Source organism: Ctenopharyngodon idella, chromosome 5, assembly GCF_019924925.1.
Source record: "Ctenopharyngodon idella isolate HZGC_01 chromosome 5, HZGC01, whole genome shotgun sequence".
NCBI lineage: Eukaryota > Metazoa > Chordata > Actinopteri > Cypriniformes > Xenocyprididae > Ctenopharyngodon > Ctenopharyngodon idella.
Window position 1 is genome coordinate 29,925,542 of NC_067224.1, and position 25,835 is coordinate 29,951,376.

The 25,835-nt window shown below is 35.9% G+C and overlaps 1 protein-coding gene across 3 annotated transcripts in view; it reads right to left on the minus strand.

The window, feature by feature from the left end:
• Nucleotides 1-217: 217 nt before the first annotated feature.
• c2cd2l (c2cd2 like) overlaps nucleotides 218-25,835 on the minus strand; it is a 41,134-nt gene continuing 15,516 nt past the window's right edge. For 2 of the 3 annotated variants that reach the window (XM_051892611.1, XM_051892610.1), the window contains exons 3-15: nucleotides 12,787-12,882; nucleotides 11,448-11,567; nucleotides 10,984-11,097; nucleotides 10,738-10,851; nucleotides 10,366-10,468; nucleotides 8,485-8,617; nucleotides 7,691-7,755; nucleotides 7,368-7,489; nucleotides 6,089-6,260; nucleotides 5,858-5,968; nucleotides 4,944-5,077; nucleotides 4,173-4,410; nucleotides 218-2,275 (exon numbers count right to left, since the gene is read on the minus strand). In XM_051892611.1, coding sequence (XP_051748571.1) covers nucleotides 2,022-2,275; nucleotides 4,173-4,410; nucleotides 4,944-5,077; nucleotides 5,858-5,968; nucleotides 6,089-6,260; nucleotides 7,368-7,489; nucleotides 7,691-7,755; nucleotides 8,485-8,617; nucleotides 10,366-10,468; nucleotides 10,738-10,851; nucleotides 10,984-11,097; nucleotides 11,448-11,567; nucleotides 12,787-12,882 — 1,776 coding nt within the window. In that variant the 3' untranslated portion in view covers nucleotides 218-2,021. The remainder of the gene's footprint in view (nucleotides 2,276-4,172; nucleotides 4,411-4,943; nucleotides 5,078-5,857; nucleotides 5,969-6,088; nucleotides 6,261-7,367; nucleotides 7,490-7,690; nucleotides 7,756-8,484; nucleotides 8,618-10,365; nucleotides 10,469-10,737; nucleotides 10,852-10,983; nucleotides 11,098-11,447; nucleotides 11,568-12,786; nucleotides 12,883-25,835) is intronic. The other variant, XM_051892612.1, reaches the window with a different exon arrangement.

The window sequence follows — 25,835 nt, forward strand, 5'->3', positions numbered from 1 at the left end:
TTGGGCGGTAAATTCAAACCAACTGGACATATTCCCTCTGAATTTTAACACAGTTTGGCGCAAAATCATTCGGAAATGATTAACTATCGTTTAAACCCCCTCACAATTCCCATTTATTGTGATGTTTTGTATATTATATATCTAGATTTGCCATTTTTTCCCTTTTCAAGTCATGTTGTTAGAACATTTTGGGGGAAAAAAAGAAAAGGAAGAGGAATGGATTTTCAAAAATAATTTATTCAGAATAAATTAACCATCAAATTAACCACAATAATATAAAGCTCTGAATACCTCAAATGGCCCACTCGTTTTAGATTGTTCGCTGTTATCATAACATTCTGGACATTTTTCAGGCGTTATGCTCCAGGAATTACACCGACCATAGCAAACAAACGCCCTGTCATTGACTCATGAACTGCGAGTTGTTGAATTGTTAACATGTTTTTCTGTAGCTATTAGTTTTGTTTAACAACCAATTGTGTTCTTTTCAAAGCGCTGATTATTTCAAATAACCAAATGATGAAAATATGCACCGATTCGTACAGGGATGGGGGAGGGATACGGCAAGAGCGACTCCTTAAAGGGATAGTTCACCCAAAATGAGATTTTAGTGCTGCATTTCTCTCTATAACTTACTTTCGTGCAGATAAACAGCATCTTTGATCCATACAATTAACGTGAATGTTGAAGGTTAATGATGATAGAATTTTGAGTGTGAACTATTCCTTTACCACGAATTACTAGGTTACATTACTAGAAAATAATAAAATATTCTGTTCAATATGATAATAAAAGCTATCTATGATATTACGACGAATAAGATTCACTTGTGTTTAAGAAAAGCACGTGCAGATGCCGGTTCCTCTGGTTTATTGCAACTAAATGAATTCAGGAGACAATACGCGGTTGTAGGTTACTGGGGCAGCGTATGTTTTGTTCAAGAAGCCATCTCTGAGAGAAAAAAAAAATATAGATTAAGCATTTTTTTTTTTACCTTTTTATAGTATCCCCTGAGGTTTGTTTTCACTTGGACCCTGAAAAAGCACTTTTCCCACTGCAGATTCAGCCTGATGTAGCTCAAGAGGTTGTAGATTTACAATAATTTGTGGAATAATTTATAAATATACACAAACAAATGCATTTTTTTTTTCCTGTAGTGTATCCCTTTTGTCATATGAAGGTCTCATACTTTACAACCAAAACACACAAACGTCATTTAGTGAGATATGCCTACAGTAACTTATGAACGTTTCCGTTTCCTAAAACAAATAAAAAACATAATTATAAAAGATTATTAAGCCACAATGAAAGTCAAACGTACCACTATTTGAAAACAGGGCATATTATCCCTTGATCTAATGCTATAGAAACAGCAAAACGAGAACAAAGTTCACAGCATGTCTTAGCATATCACTCATGAAATACTCCTAATGAGCTCAGGAGAAATAAATCAGCGCCGATAACAGTAAACGATACACAAACATGATAAAAAAAAACAAAAAACGACAGAAAAAGAGCTCCCCGCATTGTAAACAATCAGATTAAGATTCAAAGTGCAACTGATGAAGTAAAATAAATAAGAAAAACAACACATAGCGACAGTGTTGGAGGCATCAAGTCATTGTCTATGTCGCCCCCTTGTGCTCAATAACCGCATGACACTCCCGTCCATTTTGAGTTTCTCGAGTTTGTTCGTTCATAATCATCCACAAAGCAGCCTTTCCCCCCCGTTTTACCAAATTAATTAGATTAACAATGCATCCATAAATGGTCAAATCCTTTTATTTTCCACATTTAATGGCGTTTTCCATCCTGAAAAGCTGTAATCGTAGGTGAAGGAGGACGTTCCAGGCAAGAGAACACCAAAGCAAGGCTGGCTTCCTGGGTACAGTATGGTCTGAATGACGTTACCCCCCAAAGTTTGTGGACAATCAGTATATAACATAAATAACTTTTCACACGCCTTTGACTGGTGCCTGCACCGTCTCTTTCTCGCTCTTACGTCCTCTGTATTTCTTGTATTAGTTATCTGTAGTGCTGGACCCTCCATTGGCTGTGCTAGATTTGCCCTTAGTCTTGGACGAGCGGAACGAGAAGCGTTTGATGAGACGGCGGGAGAAGCTTCCAGACTTCTTACGGCTGGTGGAGGAGCAGGAGGCTGTGGAGGACTCATTGCCCAGGTTGGAAACATCCTCATGGGACTGACTGAAACTGGGGTCTTTTTCTCTGTTTTTCCTTCGGAATAGTAGCTTGGTGCCACTGCGGAGGAATCCCACTGAAACAGAACATGCATGCACATAAATAAAAAAGAAATAAGAAAAACATTATCCTTATACTGTAATATTATCCTTATACTGTATTGTAATCATTATATAATGGTGCAGGGATGAAGTCAATACCCTTAAAGGGTTAGTTCACCCAAAATTTAAAATTCTGTCATTAATTACTCACCCTCATGTCATTCCAAACCTGTAAGACATTCATTCACCTTTGGTACACAAATAAAGTTCTTTTTGATGAAATCTGAGAGCTTTCTCTCCCTCCATAGACAGCTATGCAACTGACACTTCAAAACTGATGCTTCAAAAAGTTCATAAAGAGATTGTAAAATAATCCATATGAATTGAGTGGTTTAGTCTAAATTTTCTGAACAGACTCGATCGCTTTATATGATGAACAGATTTAATTTAGGCTTTTATTCACAAATAACCATTGATCAGCGAACATAAACAGAAGCTCAATGCACCTGATTGATGCTGGAGAACAAATCTTTTGCGGAAGCTCAAACGTGCTGAGTAACACATGAGAATGAACCTCATTTGTTCTCACACGTCAAGCAAACATGCTTGAGCTTCTGTTTACCACAACTGATGTGCGAGTTGATGAAAGTTTATATGTAAATTCAAGCTGTTCATCATATAAAATGATCGTGTCTCGTCAGAAAAACTGGACTAAACCTCTCAATGATTTGGGATTAGTTTTATGATCTCTTTATGAACTTTTTGAGGCATCAAAGTGTCAGTTATGCATATCCGTCTAAAAAAGCTCTCAGATTTCATCGAAAAGATCTTCATTTGTGTACCAAAGATGAACGAAAGTCTTACGTGTGTGGAACGACATGAAGGTGAGTAATTAATGACAGAATTTTCATTTTTGGGTGAACTAACCCTTTAAAACTAATTCGCCACTGGTTCCCTCAAGATTTTCCTATGGCTTTTTACCATGAGTGAAATAAGGTCTGTGGTAAACATAACTTGATGATACTTGAACATTTGCTCTACAGCATAAATTACACACACCCATATCAAAAATGAGAATTTTGAAGCCATTTCTAATAAGAAACTAGATAAGAATGTTTGGGGTGTGAGTGCGTGCAATTTATAAAAATCTCAAGGGGACCAGTGGCGAATTAGTCTTCCGGGTTTTGAAGTCATCCCTGCACCACTCTATGAACACAAATTGTAATTGCTGCCTAACGTGTTCGTTGTGTCTGCTTAAAGGGATAGTTCACCTAAAAATGAAGATTCTGTCATCAGTTACTCACCCATAAGACTTTCGTTCATCTTCAAAACACAGAGATATTTTTATGAAATTAAATTGCTTTAATTAATTAAATTGATTTCTGTCTGTCCACTGAAAGTCTATTCACCCTAAACTCTGATGCTTCAAAACGTTCATAAGGAGATCTGTGAATAAAAGCCTAAATTAAATCTGTTCATCATATAAAGCGATCATGTCTCTTCAAAAGACTTGGATTAAACCGCTCGATTCATATGGATTTATTTTATAAATGTTTCGAGCATCAGGGTTTTGGGGTTTAATATTATATTAAAAATATCCAAAATTTGTGTTTCAAAGATGAATGAGATGGGTTTGGAACAACATGAGAGTAAATGACAGAATTTTCATTTTTGGGAGAACTATCCCTTTAACTGAATACATGATGTTAATTAACTACATTATGTATTGTATTATAGGTGTATATTACTGCCATGTGGACATTACCTTGACATACACATCTCTGGCTGATACTTTCTAAATTGTAACACTGAGACAAGCATTTTCTGTACAGCTGCTTTTAAACAATATGCATTGTGAAAAGTGCTAGTAAACTCGAAATGAATTTCATAATAAATACATCAAAGGAAAAGACATTATAGAGAAATTCACACCTTTGTGGTCCTTGAGACTACGAGTCTCCAGCGCTCCTGTCGATCCCGTCTCGGACTCCACGTCATCCACGGACGGTCGCTCTGACGCGTCAGACGGTGTGGTCTCATCTGCTTCCTGATGTGCGGATGTTCCTTGGTGGTTCGGGGGTCCGCTGGGAGAATGCGCCCCCTGTAGGGCTGCGTCCATGGCTGCAGCATAGCCAACTGATAAGGCTGAGTCATCCTCAGTAATGGGGACCTGTGGGAAGTACAGAAAATTAGTTTTAACGTAGTGTTCCTCATGTACATGTCCTGCAGGCACAGCTGGGGAAGACAACATGTTTGCAAAAGCGGCTCCGCTGTCAGCCTTTCTGTGAACCCTGTTTGTTCAGACAGTGAATTTGAAACTTCAAACTGTTCGACAGCCAAGCGAGGGCCAGTGTGTTCTGATGATATATGAGATGTGATATGAGACGACTGAGCTTGCCATGACATTTAGATTTACAAACTTATAGATTACAATGTTTAAAAGGAAGTTAACATTAGTTAAATGTAATCTTTCAAGTGTTGTAACAGAATAGAGGATACGTTAGTCACAATTAAATCCTAGTCAAAAGGAGTCCTGATGAGTGTTCCATCAACATTATGTGAAGGAAAGAGAAGACTAAAAAAACATTACCCTGGGAGAAGAGACTGTTCTCATGATTGTTTCCCTAGACGCTTGCCTCATTGTAACCAAGATGTTTTTATGACACTGATTAGAAATGTCTGTTTACCAATGTTCAGACTTACCTTTGACACCCCAGATATGATGAGAGTGCTGCGTTTTGTAGGCGTCTTCTTGGGTACCTTACTGGCCGACTCGGTCAGCTGCCGAATGGCCGTTTCTGCTACGGGATCCAGCCCATTAGGGAGGGTGCCTTCTGCTTGGGAATAGCACACAGACACAAACACAACAGGATCACAAACTTGCCCCTAATTTTGTTCAAATGACACTGTGAAAATAATAATATAACAATAATTGTAATTAAATTATCATTTACAACTTCACAAAATAAAGTAACACACATTTATTATACATTTTATATATTATAATACTTTATGTGAAGATTATTTAAATACATGATTATAAAGATGTACATTACCGTTCAAAAGTTTGGATTAATAAATGTTTTTGAAAGGCATTGCTTATTCTCAACAAGGCTGGATTTATTTGATCAAAAATACAGTAAAAATAATAATATTGTGAAACATTATTACGATTTAAAAAGAACTGTTTTCTATTGTAATATATTTTAAAATGTAATTTATTCCTGTGAGCAAAGCTGAATTTTCAGGAGCCATTACTCCAGTCTTCAGTGTCTCACGATCCTTCAGAAATCATTCTAATATGCTGATTTGCTGCTTAAGAAAAAAATATTATGATTATCAATGTTGAAAACAATTGTGCTGCTTAATATTTTTGTAAAAACTTTGATATTTTTTGTTCATTTTTTTTCTTTGATGAATAGAAGGTTCAAAGAACAGCAATAATTTGAAATAGAAAACTTTTGTAACATTATGAATGTTTTTACTGTCACTTTTAATCTATTTAATGTCTCCTTAATGAATAAAAGTACTCATTTCTTTAAAAAAAAATAAAAATAATTAACTTTTGAATGGTAGTGTGAATTATCTTAAAATGCTAATCTAAATGTGAAGCTCACTGCTGGGGGTGGGACTGGCACTGGTGCTGGTGCTCTGCAAGCTGTTTGTGAGCACGCTGGGAGTCTTTTCAGTCACCTCCACCTTTGAGGGAGAAGTAGACGGAGAGTCTCCTGCAGTTACAGAGAAGGAAACAAGATAGGGTGAAATTGCCAAGTCACTTCTGTGGTACTGGATGATGCAGACAGAACGGCATATGTGTTCTCAGTGTTTCGGAGTAAGGTGGCCTTTACCTAGTTTGCGGTCCAGTTTTAGCCGTGACTGGATGGTGGTTACTGTGGTGACAATGGTGCCATCGGGCATGATGGTGCGGTCCACGTCCACCTTCTTCGAGGGAGTGACCGAGGACCGCAGAGGAGTCGCGTTCTGACATGCACGCAAATCACTGGACTCCAAATACAACAGCTATGGATGCAGAAACATAAGATCATTAGATTAAACAATCATTTTTAAAAGATATATGTAACTACTACAGTATTAGGGTTAGTATAGCCACAGATGTCTTTAAACAATGACCAATTCATGACATTTCTTAGCTTTACTTTGCTTATATGTTCACAAACATACACAATGGATATACAGAGTGTTTAAATATTGTTCATGTGTACCTAAGATCATGCGTGTAACAAGTACAGTGTGAATTAAAGTACTAGGTTAAATAAAGAAATAACCCAGTTATCAAGTTAATCAGAGACAAGGTGAGCGTTCAGTTCACAAGGCAGACCACTGTAATAAGATATGTTTTCTTTTAAATAATTCACATTGACATTTAGAACAGGGACTTATCAGTGTGTTCAGAAAAGTGAACACAAGGCTGGTGGAAGCCTTAATCAGTAACACTGACACTCTGAACACTGTATTGTCATGCTAAATCATGCTATCCATATGTATACTTTATATATTGGAATTATGTAGTGATAAATAAAATCTATCTATCTATCTATCTACTGATTGGGGTAAATAGGGTTAATTAATTTAAAATAAATAACTTTTTGTTCAGCAAGGCATATTAAATTGATGAAAAGTGACAGTAAAGACATTTATAATGTTATAAAAGATTTATTTTTCAAAAGATTGCTGTTCTTTTGAACTGTCTATTCAACCTGAATCCTAAAAAATATATCAGTGTTTAAACAAAAATATTAAGCATCACAACTGTTGAACACTGATAAAAACCAGAAATGTTTCTTGAGCACCAAATCAGCATATTAGAATGATTTCTGAAGGATCATGTGACACTTAAGACTGGAGTAATGATGCTGAAAATTCAGCTTTGCCATCACAGAAATAAATTACTTTTTAAAATACTAAAATAGAAAAGTATATATATTTTTTTATTGTAATAATATTTCACAATATTACTCTTTTTACTGAATTTTTTATCAAATAAATGCAGCCTTGGTGAGTGACTTCCTTCAAAAACATTTAAAAATCTTACAGACTCCAAACTTTTGAAAGGTAGTCTGTATAAAATACAAAATCAATCTAAATTCCACTTTAAGTTGCCCTCACCTCTAATGTTACAATAGCAGTTGGAGCCAGACCATGACCCGGAGCGATGGACAGTTTGTGTTGGCCATTAGGAATTCTTTTAGAGAGATCCAGTGGTAAGGAAGCACGACCAGGCAGAAACTCTGCAGCCAGGAAAAAGAAACCAAATCATTTGTCAAGTGAATTTAAAAAAAAAAAAAAAAACCTCAGACAAGTATATCATGCAATGAATACAAAAACAGACAGAATGGAAAATATCAGTCTTTATTCATTCATCAGACCATCTGATATCAATAGATAATCTTGGATAAACTATTGATGATAGGCACTGAAAAGTGACTCACGTTCTCCTTTGCTGTTTTTCTCCACAAGTCTTACTTTGAGTTCTTTGGTTTCTGGTCCTACATCCCTAATATATAACAACATGATTAGATTTAGCACAAGTAAATAAAGATGCACACACACAAAACTTGCATTTTTGTAATACTGAATATAGTAGATGGAGTGATATATTTGTATTATTAACAGAATTAATTGTCTTTTGGCAGTTGTAACTGGATTTTAGGTTATTTAATAGCTGTATACTATCAGTATTGTGGTAGACTAAATATCCCCTTTGGCCCCACAGCAGTAATCTGTACGCTGGCTATGAGAATTAAATCGGCCATTCTGGTAATTGGTATCACACGAAATAGTGATGTGTTGGGAATGGCTGTAATTAAATGTGCTAAATAGCTCTTTGTTTCTTTGGGAGTTGGCTGCATAAATTCACAGAGCAATTGGTGGAGCTGCTCACAGCTTGACACCTTCATTCATGACAGAAGGGCTGCCATTATAAAACAGACTTTGATGAAAACACTCCATTGTGTAAAACGGAAATGGTGAAGTTGACCTTTGAATGTAAGGGGTTAGAAAATCCCATTGGATTATCAGTCTAGTTCTGCAGCACAGAGTTAAATGAAAAAAGTACTTGTAAGAACAAAAATGACCTTGTCGAATAGAACATGACATTATAAGAAACATTTCCTTGTAATATTTCCTAAGTGTCAAACATGTCAACACCCGACTCTGAAGCTTTCATTTCACTCCATCCATTTAGTTTCAGTCTTTATGTTGATCTATATCTAAGTGTGCTTACAGTGTAAAGTCATCAGTCCAGTGCAGGGTCGCTCCAGGACTGGGGGAAGGAGTAAGGAAGCGGGTTCTTCGTTCAATGGAAGGAGTGTCCAGACTCAGCACACAACAGAGCTCTCCTAGATGAGTCTGACATCCTGGAAAAGAAATCACTTATGAAAAAAAATAACCTTCACCATAAACTGCTCAAATCTAGAGTTCTGTCTGTCTCTCTGTCGAATAATATATTTTATATATATATTAGTGCTGTCAATTGATAAAAAAATAAATAAATAAAAACTCGATTAATCACACTTTTTTTTTCTGTGATTAATCGTGATTAATCACAATTAAAAACACTTATGTTTTTATGTTTTTAATATATTTTATAATGTAATAATTTCACAGTTAATCTCCAAATTAAAACAACATAAAGAAACATAAAGACAGTATATTTTAAATACTTGTTTAATGGCATCTTTTTATGAATGAAGGGCAGTATCACTAATACTAATACTGCAAAAAAAAAAAAAATTTCCCCCCAATTTTAAACATGAATTTACCTGTGCCCTTCCTACCCGTCTAACAGAAATTGAATAAAGTTACCAAACAGTTAATGTGCATAATTTATAGCCTAAATTAAATATAGATTAATCATTAGTTCTGTAGTCAAGAGCAGTGAGTTTAATTATCTTTGTTCTTTGATTATCTTTAATGACAGACGGCATTAGTGGTTGCTGTCACTTTAAGAGCTGCCGCTGCTGCACATGACGCGGATCTCACACGCGTCCCACTTTCTCACAACTCTTTACTTTCATTTAAGACTTTATTTAACTCATTCAAGGCTGCTCTAATGAGGATACGTGACAAAACTGACATTTTGGGCACTATTGTGTGTTACTGCTCGTTCAAGCATGACAGAGAACTCGATTCTGGCGTGCTGTCCACGCACACGATACTGGCGCGTGTCTTTCTGTGTGTTGTGTGTGTGACAGGACATTCACAGACAGCGCTTTCTCTTAAATGGTTTAAAAGCATTTGCATGAAAAAGAACGTGATCATATATTGCAACGCTAGCCAAAGGATGACAGGAAAAACGGATGCTGCGTTAATTGCGTTAAATATTTTTAACGCGTTAAACTGGATAAAATGTATCGCATGCATTAACGTTGACAGCACTAATATATATATATATATATATATATATATATATATATATATAAAATTTTATTATTTTTTATACACACACATATATACAAATATACATATATATACTCTGCCAAATATAAACATGTAAACTTTTATTATTCATATAATTGATCAAAAGTGACAGAAAAGACATTTAAAGTGTTACAAAGATTTCCATTTTAAATAAATGCTGTTCTTTTGAATTTTCTATTCAAAGAATCCTGAAAAAGTATAAGTAAATTTTCTCCTTTTGTGGTCCAGAAAAAAAATGGCATACTGCATTAGAACAACACCAGGATGAGTAAATGATGACTTAATGTTCATTTTAGGGCAAACTATCCCTTTAAAATAGAAAACAGTGATTTTAAATTTTAATAATATTTCACAGTTTCTGTTTTACTGTATTTTAATCGACTAAATGCAGGCTGCATAAGCATGAGACTTTTTAAAAAATCTTGCCAACCCCAAACTTTAATAACTCTTGTTATTTGAAGTCCCATAAGAAACATATCCGACTGGTGTCAAGTAAACATAAAACTAAAGACCAATTAGTCAACTAGCCATTCAGGCAAGTAGTTGATTTTGAAAATATGCAGTATTATGACACATCCTTAGTTCTAACAAAAATTAAGAATTTAATAGGAATTTTCATAATTAAGAAATTTGAAAATAATGATCTTTGTGCTGTTTAGTCAATCCGACAATCACATTTTTATACCTTTCTTGACATCGGTTGCTTTGAGTTGGTGCACCAAAATCCGCCGTACAGGCGTGCTCTGAGATGGAGAGTTCAGACCACCGATCTGCTTCTCCCTGGGAAACTATAACAATAAGGAATGTGAATGTTTTAGAACATGAAAGTCACGTTTTATTGAGTTTTCCTTTCTCATTGTTGTTGACTTCAATTGCATGTCTTGTATGTTTTGTACTGATAAGGATGTCATACATCCCTACATGTAATATGTCAAACACACCCAACCAAACCATACAAAATCCACATGGATCTGTCACAGTGTTCAGTACAGTTCCAAATGCTCATCACACACTAACCCCTACTGTGTGATATAGCAATCGATACTGGTATTTTTACCGCAGGACTTGATACACAGGCCCTTAGGTTGAGGATCATGGCAGGGTGTGTTGTGTACAGTGTGTCCTCCACCAGAGCTGCAATCATATCACTGTCCACCTCTCCATCAGAGCCCTAAAGACAAAAACAAAGATTTCAGTTTATTTGCATACTTGTAAAAGTAATTTCTTTTTGTACCATTTACAAATTGTAATACATCAAAAGCTGAAGGGAACATGAGCTATGTGACCAAAATGACTCCTTTACCTCTTTCTGGACTCTTTGGCATGATTTTACGGTTAAAGAGAGATGAGGTTGCTTGGAAAAAGTCCAGGACACAAGGAGACCCTCTTCCTCCACTTCCTCAAGACAGACCTGCAACTACAGCAGCCCATACAGAACATTTTAACTCCTATTTCACACTCAATTTGCAAAAGTAATATATTCATCGATGGCTGCCCCATTTTTTTTACCACCCAGAGATGAAACATTAAACTGTGGCACTGCGCATCAAGTGGCGTCATTTGTTTGAGATGAGTATCGCATGCAATATTCATAGCCACCAAACCTCACAATCTACATTAAGCTATTGAGATGGAAAAAAATTGACAAACTGAGAAGCTCATTCATTTGAGCAGTGGCAGGAGACGTCAGACTAATGAAAGCTGTGTGTGCAGCTATGCAGACTGATGCAAACTTACAGATGCAAATCCATTTAATTTGTATTTTACCTGGGCTTGCATGGGCTTCATCGTGATCTGGTAGGTATCCATGGAAACAGCTGCAGGTGACTGCTGAGTGACAGTCACGGGGAACGTTACGGTGTTGACCGAACAATTGCACTGCAGGACCTGGAAGAGGTTGAGGCAATGATTGACAAATAATGACTGAGGGGGACAACATGGTATCTTCTAAAAAACACACACTCACACAGCCACAAAAAAATAGGATGGACACATTCACCCTGATTAAAGAGTTTGTGTGTTTAAAAACATATTGATAAAAAAAAATTATAGCATGCACACAATGTCTGAGCTGATCTACTAACATACACAACTGAGGTTTGCATCTGTCAAATGAGCTAAAGTACTTCTCAGTGTTTCTCTTAATGGATCCATTCACATGCAAAATAAAGGGTGGTGTCAATCCAAATATATTAAATATGCCTAAAAGTCATTTTTTGTACGATAACTATGTGCGCATGCAGTAATGTGATATAAAAAATGTTATTATTGCAATTACTTGAAATTATATATTATATATATATATATATATATATATTTTTATATATTATATATATACACACACACACACACACACACATACATACATATATACATATTTCAAATATATATGTATATATGTAAGATATATATGTACTAGAACACAAAATAATATCTGAACTTAATAAATCATATTTAGTCCTAAATTCACACCATAAAATATGACAAATCATATTATAAATACAAAGACACACACACTTATATACACTACTGTTCAAAGGTTTAGGGTCATTAGATTTTATAATGTTTTTTAAAAAGAAGTCTCTTATGCTCATTAATGCTACATGTATTTGATCAAAAATACAGTAAAACAATAATATTGAAAAATATTATTACAATTTAAAATAATTTTTCCTAATTTATTACATTTTAAAATGTAATTTTATTCCTGTAATGGCAAAGCTGAATTTTCAGCATCATTACTTCATAGTCTTCAGTGTCACATGATCCTTCAGAAATCATTCTAATATGCTGATTTACTGCCCAAGAAACATTTCTTCTTATTATCATTGTTGAAAACAGTAGTGCTGCTTAATATTTTAACCAACAATACACCTATTTAGGGGTGGGCAATATTCTGGTAGACACGATTAACTGGTGGAATTTGTCAACCAGTACAGATTTTCGACTATCGTCTGATGTCATAAAAATATATCTGATTAGATATATATTGTTATCGTGAAATAAGATTTTGGTCATATCGCCCACCCGCTGCACTCATTTTTTAATTAGATTTCACAAACATATTAGTAACCTTTATTTTGTGTTTTAGTAACTAAGGGCTTACCATGCTGCGCACTGATTGGTCGGTGCAAGTCACACGGTCAATGGATGCAGAACTTGGGAGCTGGAGACTGTCATCAAAGGTGATTTGAATGGAGCTCTGAATAGAAATGGAGATTGTCAGTTAGTTCATCTGCACATTAATCAGCGAAGAAAAGGAGCTTCTGGGTGCAATCACTCTTCAGATATGTCTCCCGGGCTAAATGTCTGTTTGCATGTTTATATTGAGCAGCTAGAAGATAGTGCATCCATAAATCGTCACAGCTTCAAAACAGAAATCCCAGCCACTTAGGGATAAAGTAGCATGATAAACAGGCAAAGGAAGCACTGCAATAACATCTTTACTTTCTCCGCAATGCATCTCTTGCAATTATATAAAGTGCAACTGAAGGGGGAAAAAAAAAAAAAAAATCCCAGAAAACTGCTAATTTTAATTAAAAGCTGCATAAATCAATGAGCAGTGAAAGTGGGTGGAAATATAAAACAATCATCATTCCAGCTGAGCTAAGGAGAGACAGGTTATTCTATCATTTAACAAAGAGTGTGCTCATGTTTGGGACATTGTGTGCTTAGTTACAGCGATTAATACAAACAACATACATTCTGTCTCTTTAAAAACTTTGGTCAGCGAATATCATACTCAGGATATGACAACATTCTGTCCAGGCGAACGTGGCAGACTGCCATGATGACAAGCTGCCAATGTACCTATTTGAGCCAGACTTCCACAGTTTGCAAGTGGAGATCACGCAACAAACATTGCATGCCAGGACTCCAGGTAGAAACATACTAATCTAATAAAAGCTTGTAAAACACCCAAATTTAAAGATCATGATGAAACCAATGGCCTCTCATCACACTAAAAGGAAACCTCTGTTAATGAAAGGATATTGCAGCAAGGCAGAAACCTTGGCCAAGCAGGATTGGCAAGAGAGAAGTGTGGTAATGGAAATGACTGAGCATAACCACAACACTGTGTGGAGAACACTGACTTCTGCTGTGGCTGTTGCTGTCACTGATGGACATAACATGAAAAAGTGGACAGGAAAAGCCTTCTGCTTATATGATTTCATGTGTTGTTAGACAAGATGAGGGTGTGTAAATAATTAGGTTTTTCATCATCACAATTGACATGACTGATCCTCTAAATAGAAGATGCCATAATGAATCTGTCACATCAAGAGAATAAAAGATGCTAAAAATGAAGAGCCTAATGCATGAGAGAGACATCATCCGGAAGCCTATATATTTTAAATATGCATTTAATGGCACCTTTTCACTAATTTCTATAATTGAAAGCCATCATTTATAATTTAATTTAATGGGCCTTAACAAAAATATAACAACTTCTTATTTAAGTGAACTTAAAATTCACATAAACTATACATTTTTCATTTGTTCTTTGATTAACATTAATGACAGACTGCAACAGGTATATTAGGCTACTGTCACTTTAAGACGTGACGAACATGATGCAAATCTGACACGGATCTGACACTCTTTACATTTATTTAAAGGGTTAGTTCACCCAAAAATAAAAAAAAATAATGTCATTAATTACTCGCCCTCATGTCGTTCTACATCCATAAGTCCTTTGTTCATCTTCGGAACACAAATTAAGATATTTTTGATGAAATCTGATGGCCCAGTGAGGCCTCTATTGCCAGCAAGTTAATTTACACTTGCAAACGCCCAGAAAGGTACTAAAAACATTTCATGTGAGTACAGTGGTTAATTTGTGTTCTGAAGATGAAGGAAAGTCTTACGGGTGTAGAACGACATGAGGGTGAGTAATTAATGACATAATTTTCATTTTTGGGCGAACTATCCCCTTTAAGACTTTTTAAATTCATTTAAGACTTTTAACTCATTTAACACTGTGCTTACAAGGATACTTGCCAAAAATGGGCAATTTGACAATTTCATGTTTTCAGAAGCCGAAATAAATATTTAAATAAATATTTTTAACGTGTTAAACTGAAAAAGATTAATCACAGAATTAATGTGTTAAATTTGACAGCCCTACTTATTACACATAGAATAGTTACTTTACTACTTTTTGCATAATTTCACAATATTACTGCTAGATTAAAGAAGTTAAAATAAAAAAGTAATATTTACCTTGATTTTTCCATAAGTCTCAAATTTCATGCTAAGCATGCGCTTAGCAAGCAGTGATGATGTATCCTGTAAGTTAGCATCATCCTGGTTCCCTTGACAAAAAGCCAATTGGATTTTTTTTTTCACTGGCTTTTGGATTATTGCAGAAAATAAGTTCTGTGACCAACAACGTTTATGATTCTTACATGTTTTTTTTTTTTCATCAAGATAATCTTCACAAATGAACATAACTTTTATGAATAATGAAGCCTAAATAATTGGCAGAAGTAAAAAGCTAAAGTTAGGCTATAACTTTAATGAACTACACCACAGTTGAATGATTTCAACTGCAACATCACCACCACTAAGCTTCTGACAACTCTATCAAGCTGTATTTATTGGAAAGTTTGAGTTAGTTTGCAAGGGCGTGAGTGTAAACAATGTGGCTGTAAAAGTGGACTATGAGTAGGTGAGTTTTCCTGTTCGCCTTGAGGATGTGTTAATATCATGACAATTTTTGTAGTTCAATTTAGCCACATGAAAAAATGAGTATACATTACTGATATAATTTATGTCATAGAACAAAATGTGCAAATATCTTGAGCTTGTGTTAATCACAAAACTTAATTCAGGCATTTAACCAAAAACCCATTCAAAAAACCATTTGACTTTAGGATGATTAAAAATGCCTGTTTCCAGGTTTTAGTACTTTTCCTGGTTCCTGATACTTTTCTGAGGGACATAGTAAAACTGAGGGACATAGTAAGTTGTGTTTTCACACAATAAATATTGAAATGCTTTGTGATTAGGTTAATTAAAAAAAAAAAAAAAAAAAAAAATGAATTGACATTTATATGATGGATTTCCATAATTTAAAACAGGTCTGGGAAAAGGGTAAAACAAAAACAACCATACGTTGATGGCATTTCAAATGCCCCTCTTTTTTATTTCAAAAGAATAAAGAATAAAGAATAAAGGCATGGTTTCTAAGGCAGTTTTGATGTGCCCTTTATTCATCAAAAAGAAAAATGGTTAAATCTGTTAGTTTGAATGAAAATCAACACAAATTGAAAGTAGTTCCAGAAAACACATGAAAAGTGAAGGGTAAAAAAAAAAAAAAAAAAGATGGATGGTTTGGCTGTCAAACATGAAAGAAAGATAGATGGAATACGTCCAGCAACATAGTATGTAAGTTGTGAAACTATTTATGTCCTCAGACTATTAAACTGAAAATATATGTTCACAGGAACAAATCCTGTGTGTTAAAGGGCTACAATTCCTTTCAGTGCAAAATGAACAAGCTGTAAATACTCACAGAGAGTAAAAACTAATGTAAATCTCAGAGAGTAAGATTTTAAGTACATCAGAGCTTTAAAGTAAGAGGAGCTCAGCATAATTGACTTAGGTTTTTTTTCTCTCTCTCTCTCTCTGTACCTCAGCCAATGGGACAAGAGAACATGTTTGACTGGGTAGCATTTACTGGCTCAGCCTCTGAGCTCTTGGAGAAGAGGAAGAGAAAACACAAATCCCCTACTGTACTGGCATATGTTCTTTATTTCACACACCTCTCTCCATCCTACACACATACACAGACATGACAATGTGTGTGCGTTAGTGTGGTTATACAGGCAGCACTGGCTAGTGTGGTTATACAGGCAGACCTTATAAATTCTTTAGATTGTAAAAAGTCCTGTGCAGCATTATATGTTGACCTTTCAAAAGCTTTCGACTCTGTTGATCATAATTTATTGTTACAGAAACTTAGATCTATATGTATTAGTGAAGCTGCTCTAAAATGGTTTGATAATTATTTATCCGAATGCACTCAATGTGTGAATTTAGAAAATTATAATTCTCCTTTTCTTCAAGTAAAAAAAAGGAGTTCCGCAAGGATCTATTTTATCTCCTATTCTGTTTTCTATTTTTATCAATGATTTAGGTTTTGGAGTAGACTCCGCTAATGTACATCTATATGCTGATGACACAATTATTTATACAGCAGCATCATCTATAAACCAAGCTCTGTTGAATTTACAAAATGCGTTTAATGTTATACAATATTCGTTGTCACAATTAAAATTAGTTTTAAATTCAAAGAAGACAAAATATATGATTTTTAGTCGCACTCATCTTAAGGATACAGATGTGACAATTTCAACTTTACATGGTACACATATTGAAAGAGTCAGTTCTTATAAATATTTAGGTATATGGTTAGATGAAAAATTAAGCATTTAATGTTCATATTGATAATTTGCTGAAGAAGCTTAAACCAAAATTGGGGTTCCTCTATCGTTTAAAAAATTGCTTTCCCTATGGAGGCCCGAAAGAAGCTGGTTGAGAGTACTTTTTTTATCAATAATTGATTATGGTGATCTTGTTTACATGCATGCAGCTTCATCTTTATTAAGGAAACTGGACTCGGTCTATCATGCAGCGTTGCGTTTTGTATGTGGTGCGGAATTTCGTACACATCACTGTATCCTTTATGAATCTTTAGCATGGTCCTCTTTGCATCATAGGAGGAATTTGCACATGTATATATTTATTGCCAAGGCACTTCTTGGTAAATTACAATCTTATATTATAAAATTTTTTAGCTTTTTATACTAATGTTTATGGATCACAGCTGCATCTTCGACTAAAAGTCCCAAAGGTATCCTCCGAATTTGGAAAGCATGCTTTTTCTTTTTATGCCCCTAGGGCTTGGAACGACTTACAAAATGTACTGAAACTAGAGTTTTTGCTTTTAAAGAGTCTTGTAAGTGCTTCTCTTGACCTTTGGCCTATTTGATTTGTTGAATTGTTTTGTTTTTGTTATTTGTATGGAACTATGAGTGCTGCTGTTTTGACCAGGTCTCCCTGGAAGAAGAGATTATGATAACTCAATGGGATCTTCCTGGATAAATAAAGGATAAATAAAAGCACTGGGTCAGTGTACAAGATTCACAGAAAGGTTTACCTATTGTTACCAACTGCAAAATCTAAATCATTTCATTTCCAAAGCTCATTCAATTTAGTGTAATGCCACCTTGATTCTTTTTTCTTTTCTAGAGACACTGGATCACTTCATCTGCATGATGTTGGTTGATATAAGATGCGTATCTCTCCAATACAATGCATAGATTTAAAAAAAAAAAAAAAAAAAAAAAAAAAAAAAAAAAAAAGGGCTAAACTGTTCAAAACAAAAATAATTTTTTTTTTACATTATCATTAAATACAAATCTTTATATGATGGTGTGTTTAAAAAAAAAGTGAAATCTGTTATGAAAATGAAAATCAACCCATATTGAATAGTTTCAAAAACACGTTTTTTTTAGTTAGTTTAGTTAGTACCACAAAAGCAATCCGATTCAAATGTGTGCTGAGAATTAGAAAGACGTGTTGTGATGTAAAACCATCAGCTTTTACATCACAACACCTCTTTCTAATTCTCTTCTCAGTAACAAATCACCACAATACGTGTAATTTGCATACAGAGACAAATCCTTGTCATTTACATCACACATTTGCATGATCATCTGTGCTCTTCCACAACATCCTACTGTGATCCACATGTTTGACACTGGCTATTACCCACTACAAACAGACACATGCACTGAGACCAGGGAGGACTAGAAGAAGAACATTAGCGTTAAGCTGGGAATACACCTTTCTTTTGCACATCAAGTCTCCAAAACAGTGTTGAGGTTTTGATTTATTTTAACACAGTTGCATGACCACTGGAAATGAGTTTCTGGGGGGGGGGGAACTGCACATCCAACTACAGCACAGAGGAAAAAGCTCATTCTGTCCTGTGCATCAGCAGATTGTTCAGGTTCCATCAGTGAAATCAGCATACGTAATGAAAAAAATGCAGGACCTCTCCACCCCCACAGGGCACAGTTAAGCATTTGAACAAAATCACCACACATTCCACTTTAGCCACGTCAGTTTGCATTTTCAACGCAAGTCAAACAACAAAAAGATCATGCAGAATGCATGTTTGAGATAACTGACATAAGACAACTAAGTGATATGCAGGAAATGGTATGTGTGCATTAACTGTGTTCAGGGGTGTTGGGCAATGTTCGATTGTATCTAGAAAATGATAAAAAGATACACGTTTTTAGTCTTGCCACACCCACTGTCACGATCAACAGCTGGAGTGCCCTTGATTTCCACTAGAGGGCACTCCTTCCATCTTGGTTATCTCACCATGGACTACATTGCCTGGACTCATTATGCCTGATTACACCTGTGTCTCATCATCTTCTTAACCCTGCCTATTTAAACCCTTGCTGTGTTCAAAATCGCCCCCTATACCCTCATTCGCTATTCCCTACATTACTCCACTAATATAGTCCACTTGAAGGAGTGAATGGAACGAGTGAGTGAATTCGGACACTGGTTGAGCGTGCATCAGTTGTACACTCGTTATTGCGGTGCATTGTGGGATTGAATGAGTGCACTCAACATCGTCCACTATGGTTTCGGACACCACTACAAATGGATGTCCCCTCAAATAGTGCCCTATTTAAGGGTAGAGGGGGCGATTTCGGACACAGCCCCTGTCTGTTCATTCACTCATTGCGAAGTCTTGTATGTATCTAAAAATCCACTCACTCCTTTTTTTTTTTTTTTTAAATCCCCATCAATCATCAGCAGCGTCTCAGAAAAAGCCGTTCGCAGATTCTATACAAAGTGACATCACTTTGTCCCATCCACGACTGCTGACGGACTCTGCTGTATTAGCATAGACCCCGCCCTGAGCAAGTTGTACACTGTCTGCCATTGTCTCGACGCCAAAGCAGCTGTAGTGACAAGAATGTCTGGTAAGCAATTGAAGTGTTTTGCTGTTGGATGTAAGAGTGAGCATAACAGTATTCACTTACTCCCAGCATCTGAGCCGATGAAGATGCAGTGGATTAGTTTTATTTTTGAAGGGAATGCGCCACAGATCTAATATACACATGCGATTTTTGCTGTTTATGTTCACAGACATAACCGAATGTGTTTGGTAACTTTGTGTTTTTTTTGACATAACGTTGTGTGTATTCGACAGTTTAAACACAATAAGACATGAAAGAGAAGTTAGTTTAATACTCACAAGACATGCTGTCTGACAGCCAGCTTTCTGTGTGTGTGCTTCAGATGTGTGCACTCACGATAAATTAAAAGTTTAAATTGATATAGCTAACGCATGCAGATTATAAATTTTCATGATGAAGAAGAACTGCAAAGTCTCTGAGCGTGATCGCAATATAGATGATAATCAAAACCAAGCAGATGTTTTGTTAGTATTTGGTAGAGTATCCTATGCAGGCAGGAGCTATTGAAGGAAGCGTTATTCTGGATAGGGGGCATTTTCATTTAAAGACACATGCATGAAAACAGCATATTTTTGCTAACACTCAAAAATGGGTATTTACAACACGGTCTGTGATCTGTGAGGTATTTTGAGCTGAAACTTTCAGACACATTCTGGGGATACCTGAGACTTAAATTACATCTTGTAAAAAGGGGCATAACATTGGTTGGACTCTAGGTGTTGCTTCGGGGTAACTGGCTTCATTTTCACTTAAAATTGAAAGCAGGTATCATTGTTAGTTCCTATAGCATTAAATGCATTTCTTCTGTATGAAATGGTAGAAGGCCAAGATCCCAAGCTGTGTAAACTGTGTAACATGCCCTTTAGGTGACTACACAATATTTAAGCAACTGTTGTTGTAAGTTTCATTCATGATATTCCCCCCTTTAAACTGGTATAAACGTTCACACCAGTACCATCCCTCATACTGAATACAATCGATATTACTGTATAAAATGGAAAGCCTGGTTTTGATACAAAACTACTCAAATTTTGCAGATAAAATTCAAAATATCTCACTTCCTGTTGGGTTTTTAGATTTTGCACCAAGAGACTTTTTGTAGGTATTACATGTGTCTACCAAATTTCATACCTGTACGTGAAACGCAGCGCGAAGGGCACTTAATTGAAAATTTATAGGTGGCGCTATCAAGCCATTTTGCCACACCTAATTCTGAAACCCATATCAGACGTAAATTTTCACAATTCTGTGCAAAGTTTCATGAGTTCGAGCATGTTTAGGCCCTCAAAAATGCAATTCATTTTGGAGAAGAATAATAATTGACTGAGCAATTACAATAGGGTCCTCAAACCATCGGTGCTCGAGCCCTAATAATGCAGACTGATGGCTTCAACAAAAGCATATACCATCAATTAACAATCTCTGAGCTCACAGAATGACCTGTCTTTAAAGATTTATAAGTTATCATTAAAAATCAATTTCCATTTGGAGAAAATTAATGGGATTTTTACTTTCGGATCCTGACAGATTGTACACTATAAAAGCAGTATGCTAAAAATTAGTAAGATATGAGTCCAGTAACTGAGCTGGATCCTGTTCCGGAAAATGTCTGATTTTGGATTTTTGTGATCCGGCATTAACAAGTGCATTACATGGTGACAGTGTTTGTGCGCATGTGAGAGAGCAAACAGGGTTTATGCAGATGTATTTGGAGGTTATGTTTTGCTATTGGCCCTCAACATATATATTTTTACCAATCAGCTTTCTTAGCTGAAATTAATATTGCCAAAATGTCAAAAAGACAAGCATATTTTCATTTTTCATATCCGCAAGTAAAATTTATGGTGTTTTTACGATCAAAAGAGATCCAGAGAAGATGGAACTGCACCCCTGGACAATTCTGCTAATACTAATCAGGACAGCGGGAGACACAAGCAACAGGAGTTAGATCAGTCAAAAATCGATGTAATAGAAGAGGCAACATCGTCAAAGGTAAGATAATATTACTGATCAGCTGAATGATATTTGGTCTCAACATAGCTATATATGTGACAGAATAATATACTAAGTTAGGGCCATGCAGAAACTTGTGAATGATGCTCTTATTTAGTTGTGCTACCACTGTTTAGTGACGTCATTTTATGTTCTGGGAAAACTGAAGTTGTAAGGTAAGTGTCGGTCACAGCACCTTTTAATTGTTGTTTTGGATCCAGCAATTATTAATTTACAAACTAAGCACTGCATGAGTCCATGTGCCAAGTGTACAACTGTGCTATTACTTATATATATTTAAAATATATAATTTGTATTTGTTATATAACACTTGTATTTGTTTATCTGTTAAACCAGCTCCAATAGAGAACACCACCACGCCAGTTGGCCCCAGATAATTTGATCATGAGACCCCTGCTATGGAGAACATGGTTTTGTGTATGTTATCCTCCTACTCTCTATTAAGATGTTCTTTAAACATAGCGTGTTAAACTCAGACAGGGTCTTGACAGTCTGTTGGTGTATGTGTGCTTGTCTTATACAAAGAAGGCATGTGTGAGACTATGTGGATGACAGAATGTGTTCCGAGACACATTGGTATAATGTCACTTTGAGTTTGAGCCACCTTGCCTTGAATCCCCCTCTGGCCTCTTTCAACACACCACAACAACCATTTGAACCAACCAAAAATATCCTTCTTCAGGCACTGTGACACAACATGATGACAAAACTAGGGATCCAAAGATTCCTTAGGGAAAATCTAAATCACTGGGTGCCAACAACTGAAGGCTATGCAATGCCATCTCAAAATAAAGGACAATAGAGGGACATTATGATGCACAGACTTTGCTGTGAGCCTTGTAATAGTCCTTCAGTGTTGATCTGTAACGTGTTATTGATATATGTATGGCCTGCTGCTTTGCAGGCTATTCATAAGCCAACGTGAAGCAAAGTAAAGGCCAATTCAAACTGCACCAACAGAGGCTGACCAACACGGACAATCACCAGATTACAGTATGTCACTTCACAGACATTCCACGACCCCCCATACACGATTAAACATGTTAAAGTCTATCCGGCAAAAAAGAAAAAGAAAAGGGAAGCAAAAAGGGCGATAGCAAGACAGAAATAAACAAACTAGTTTGACCTTGAGCCCTGTGTGTGCGTGTGCATGCAGTGTGCTATTCTGTGCACTGCAGGCATGATAATGTGCCATCCTACCATTCCATCATATGCACAGATGCCACACACAAACACAAACACACACACACACACACACACACACACACACACACACACACACTCTTCAACACAGACAATCCTGACACTGACACACATGCCTGGAGGACTGTGCCATATTGGCAGCAGCTAAACTCTCAGAACATTGACGGTACCAAAAGGGCCAGCTGGGAGAGCAAGAGACATGCAAAAACTCAATCTCAGCCACATGATTAATCAGAAGCTTATTCAGTATTTCAATTACATTTTAAAAATAGTTGCTCTAAAAGACAATGAGCCAGTGGATCTGTTGGACATATCTATATGCTGCAGCTCAAATGTTCTTCTTTTGTGACCATGTGATGATCATTTGAAGACTGTGTTCAACAAGAATTCTTTGTGACTACTTGACTTTGATATGTACACTCACAAACAGTTTTCTATTTGAACATATTTTAAAATCTAGTTTATTCCTGTGACGGCAAAGCTGAATTTTCAGCACTATTACTCTAGTCTTCAGTGTCATTCTGATCATTCAGAAATCATTCTGATATGCTGATTTGGTGCATTTCATCTTACTATCAATGATGACTATCAAAACAGTTGTGCTGCTTAAAGTTTTTGTTGAAAATGATTTTTTTTTTTTTTTTTTTCAGGATTTTTTGCTGAATAGAAAGTCTTTACTTTTGATCACTTTTGATCAATTTACTGTATCCTTGGTGAATAAAAGAATCAATTTCTTTTAAAGTAAAATCTTACTGACCCAAAATTCTGCACAGTAATGTATGGATTGGATTTGTGCACAGCATAGACTGTAAAAAAAAAGATGCACATTCACTCTGTTCCATTGTAGAAAAGTGAAGCCGCCAATGGCCCAAGATGGCGCTGACATCTTGCGCTAATTACGTTGATCGGAGTGGAGCCTGTGCAACTTCAACTGAAGTAAAACTGAAGGCTTGTTAAAATAAGATAAATACCACTATTATCTACATAGTCATATCCCGAAAAAAGCTCACTGGTGCCTCCGTGACTACTTCACTCAGAGAAGCTGTCAATCACAGCTGTCAATCATGATGTCACACCCCTGTTTTATAGCTTAAAATAAAATCAACCTTATTTAAAAAAACAAACACTTGAACCACATCAGCGTGATAAAACTGCCTAAAATGACAGAGACCATCTTTGAAAAAAAAAATTATTTGAAGTGTAATTTGATTGTTTAGTTTGATGCACTTCCCATTTGTTTACATGGAGAGGGAGGGGTTTATGACCTGGGGGCGATCAAAATGCTTTGGCTTCATTTTTTCAGGACATGCGTTGTATTGTATATTAAGGCTGCGTTCCACTCCAAACTTGTATGCCCTTCACTCGCTAACTTCCCTCCGTCTCGTAAACTCGGATGTGCGTCATTGCTTACGTTGCATGAGTGCCCGCTACTGGCGGAACTCATGCATAAGGTTTAAATGAAACGCACTAAGCCCTTGATCACTTGGAATTCACTATGGAGCTGAATTATTATTTAAACCCGTTTTGTACTTATGAATTTGTTTTATGCACCATTCTATATGCTTATAAGTTGTTGGAGAAAATATATAAAATCCTATAGGTATATGAGCTGTTGGAGAAAAATAAAATTACACAAATGAAACAAAATATCAATAGTATAAACTCTGGCTGTAAACATAAGGTAGCAAGTATTATGCGATTAAATCTCAACATAATTAATATATTATAGACTATTATACGATTAGTTCTCAAAACAATTAATATATATCATACACTTGCGCGATCTGCTATGACGTCACAATCAAGTTGAATTGTGGGATATAGAGCTGAATGAAGTGTACATCAGAGTAGACTCGCTCCCTCAGTCAAAATCAAGAGGTCAAGGGGCTGTCCATATAATCTTCCCTCGTCCACTTCACGAAGTGGAACGCACTTAAAAATGGCGGCAGGGATTCCCCCGAGGGGAAGTGCTTAGGGAAGTTTACGAGTGCGTGTCTAAAATTGAAGTGGAACGCAGCCTAAGATACAGTAAACTTTGACCTCTGGCCTTTAGGTAGCTGACCTAGATGTGTTCTATATTATATTGAGACAATATTTTATTAAGCAGTTATTCATTTATTGCATTTATTATTTTGCTCAGTACATCATACAACAATTTGTTCACTCTGATTTTTTTTTTCTCCAAAAATGGCCCTGATATTTCCTTTCAATTAAATGTTTTATTTTAGAAAATAGACTTAAATAAAACAAAAACCCTTTAAATCAAACTAAAGATGATTAGATTTGTAAATTTTCAATTTAAAACAACTAGAGAGAACAACATTTTAATGTAATAAATAATTCAATAAGATAAGCGTGTACAATCAAACATGACTGGAGAAATCAGAGCAATAGGTCAGTTGACTTTCCCCAGACAGTGAAGAGTTTCAGTAAATCCTGTCAGAGTGACAAATTAAACAGATGACTTATCCAAATCAGTTTACATCAAAAAGCTGTGTGCTTTTTTTTTAAACAATGTTTATTAGCAAGTAGTGTACTTAAGTGTGTGTGTATGTGTGAACAATCTCAGAGGACGTCCTTCTATTGTTGTTGCCACATATAACCAGCTGTGCAGATATCCCCCCCCCCCAGCCAAATCCCTGGATTACTAGAGGGAGTTTGTGTGTGTGTGTTGGGTGAGAAAGAAAGAGGAAAGAACGAATGAAGGATAAAGCCTCTTAGCAGTCCTCACACATCACAGAAATGTAGCCCGAAACTGACCAAATATGACCATAACTGCAGCACACAGACCATAGAGCAATGCATTATTCCCACTGTAGCAAAGTAAGCAAAATTTAAGGTTGACATCGAGGTTTCTCTGGGGTGCGTTTCGCGTAACGTCCATCCTTTTTTTTTTTTTTTTTTAAATTGCTTTTAAGGCTCTGCC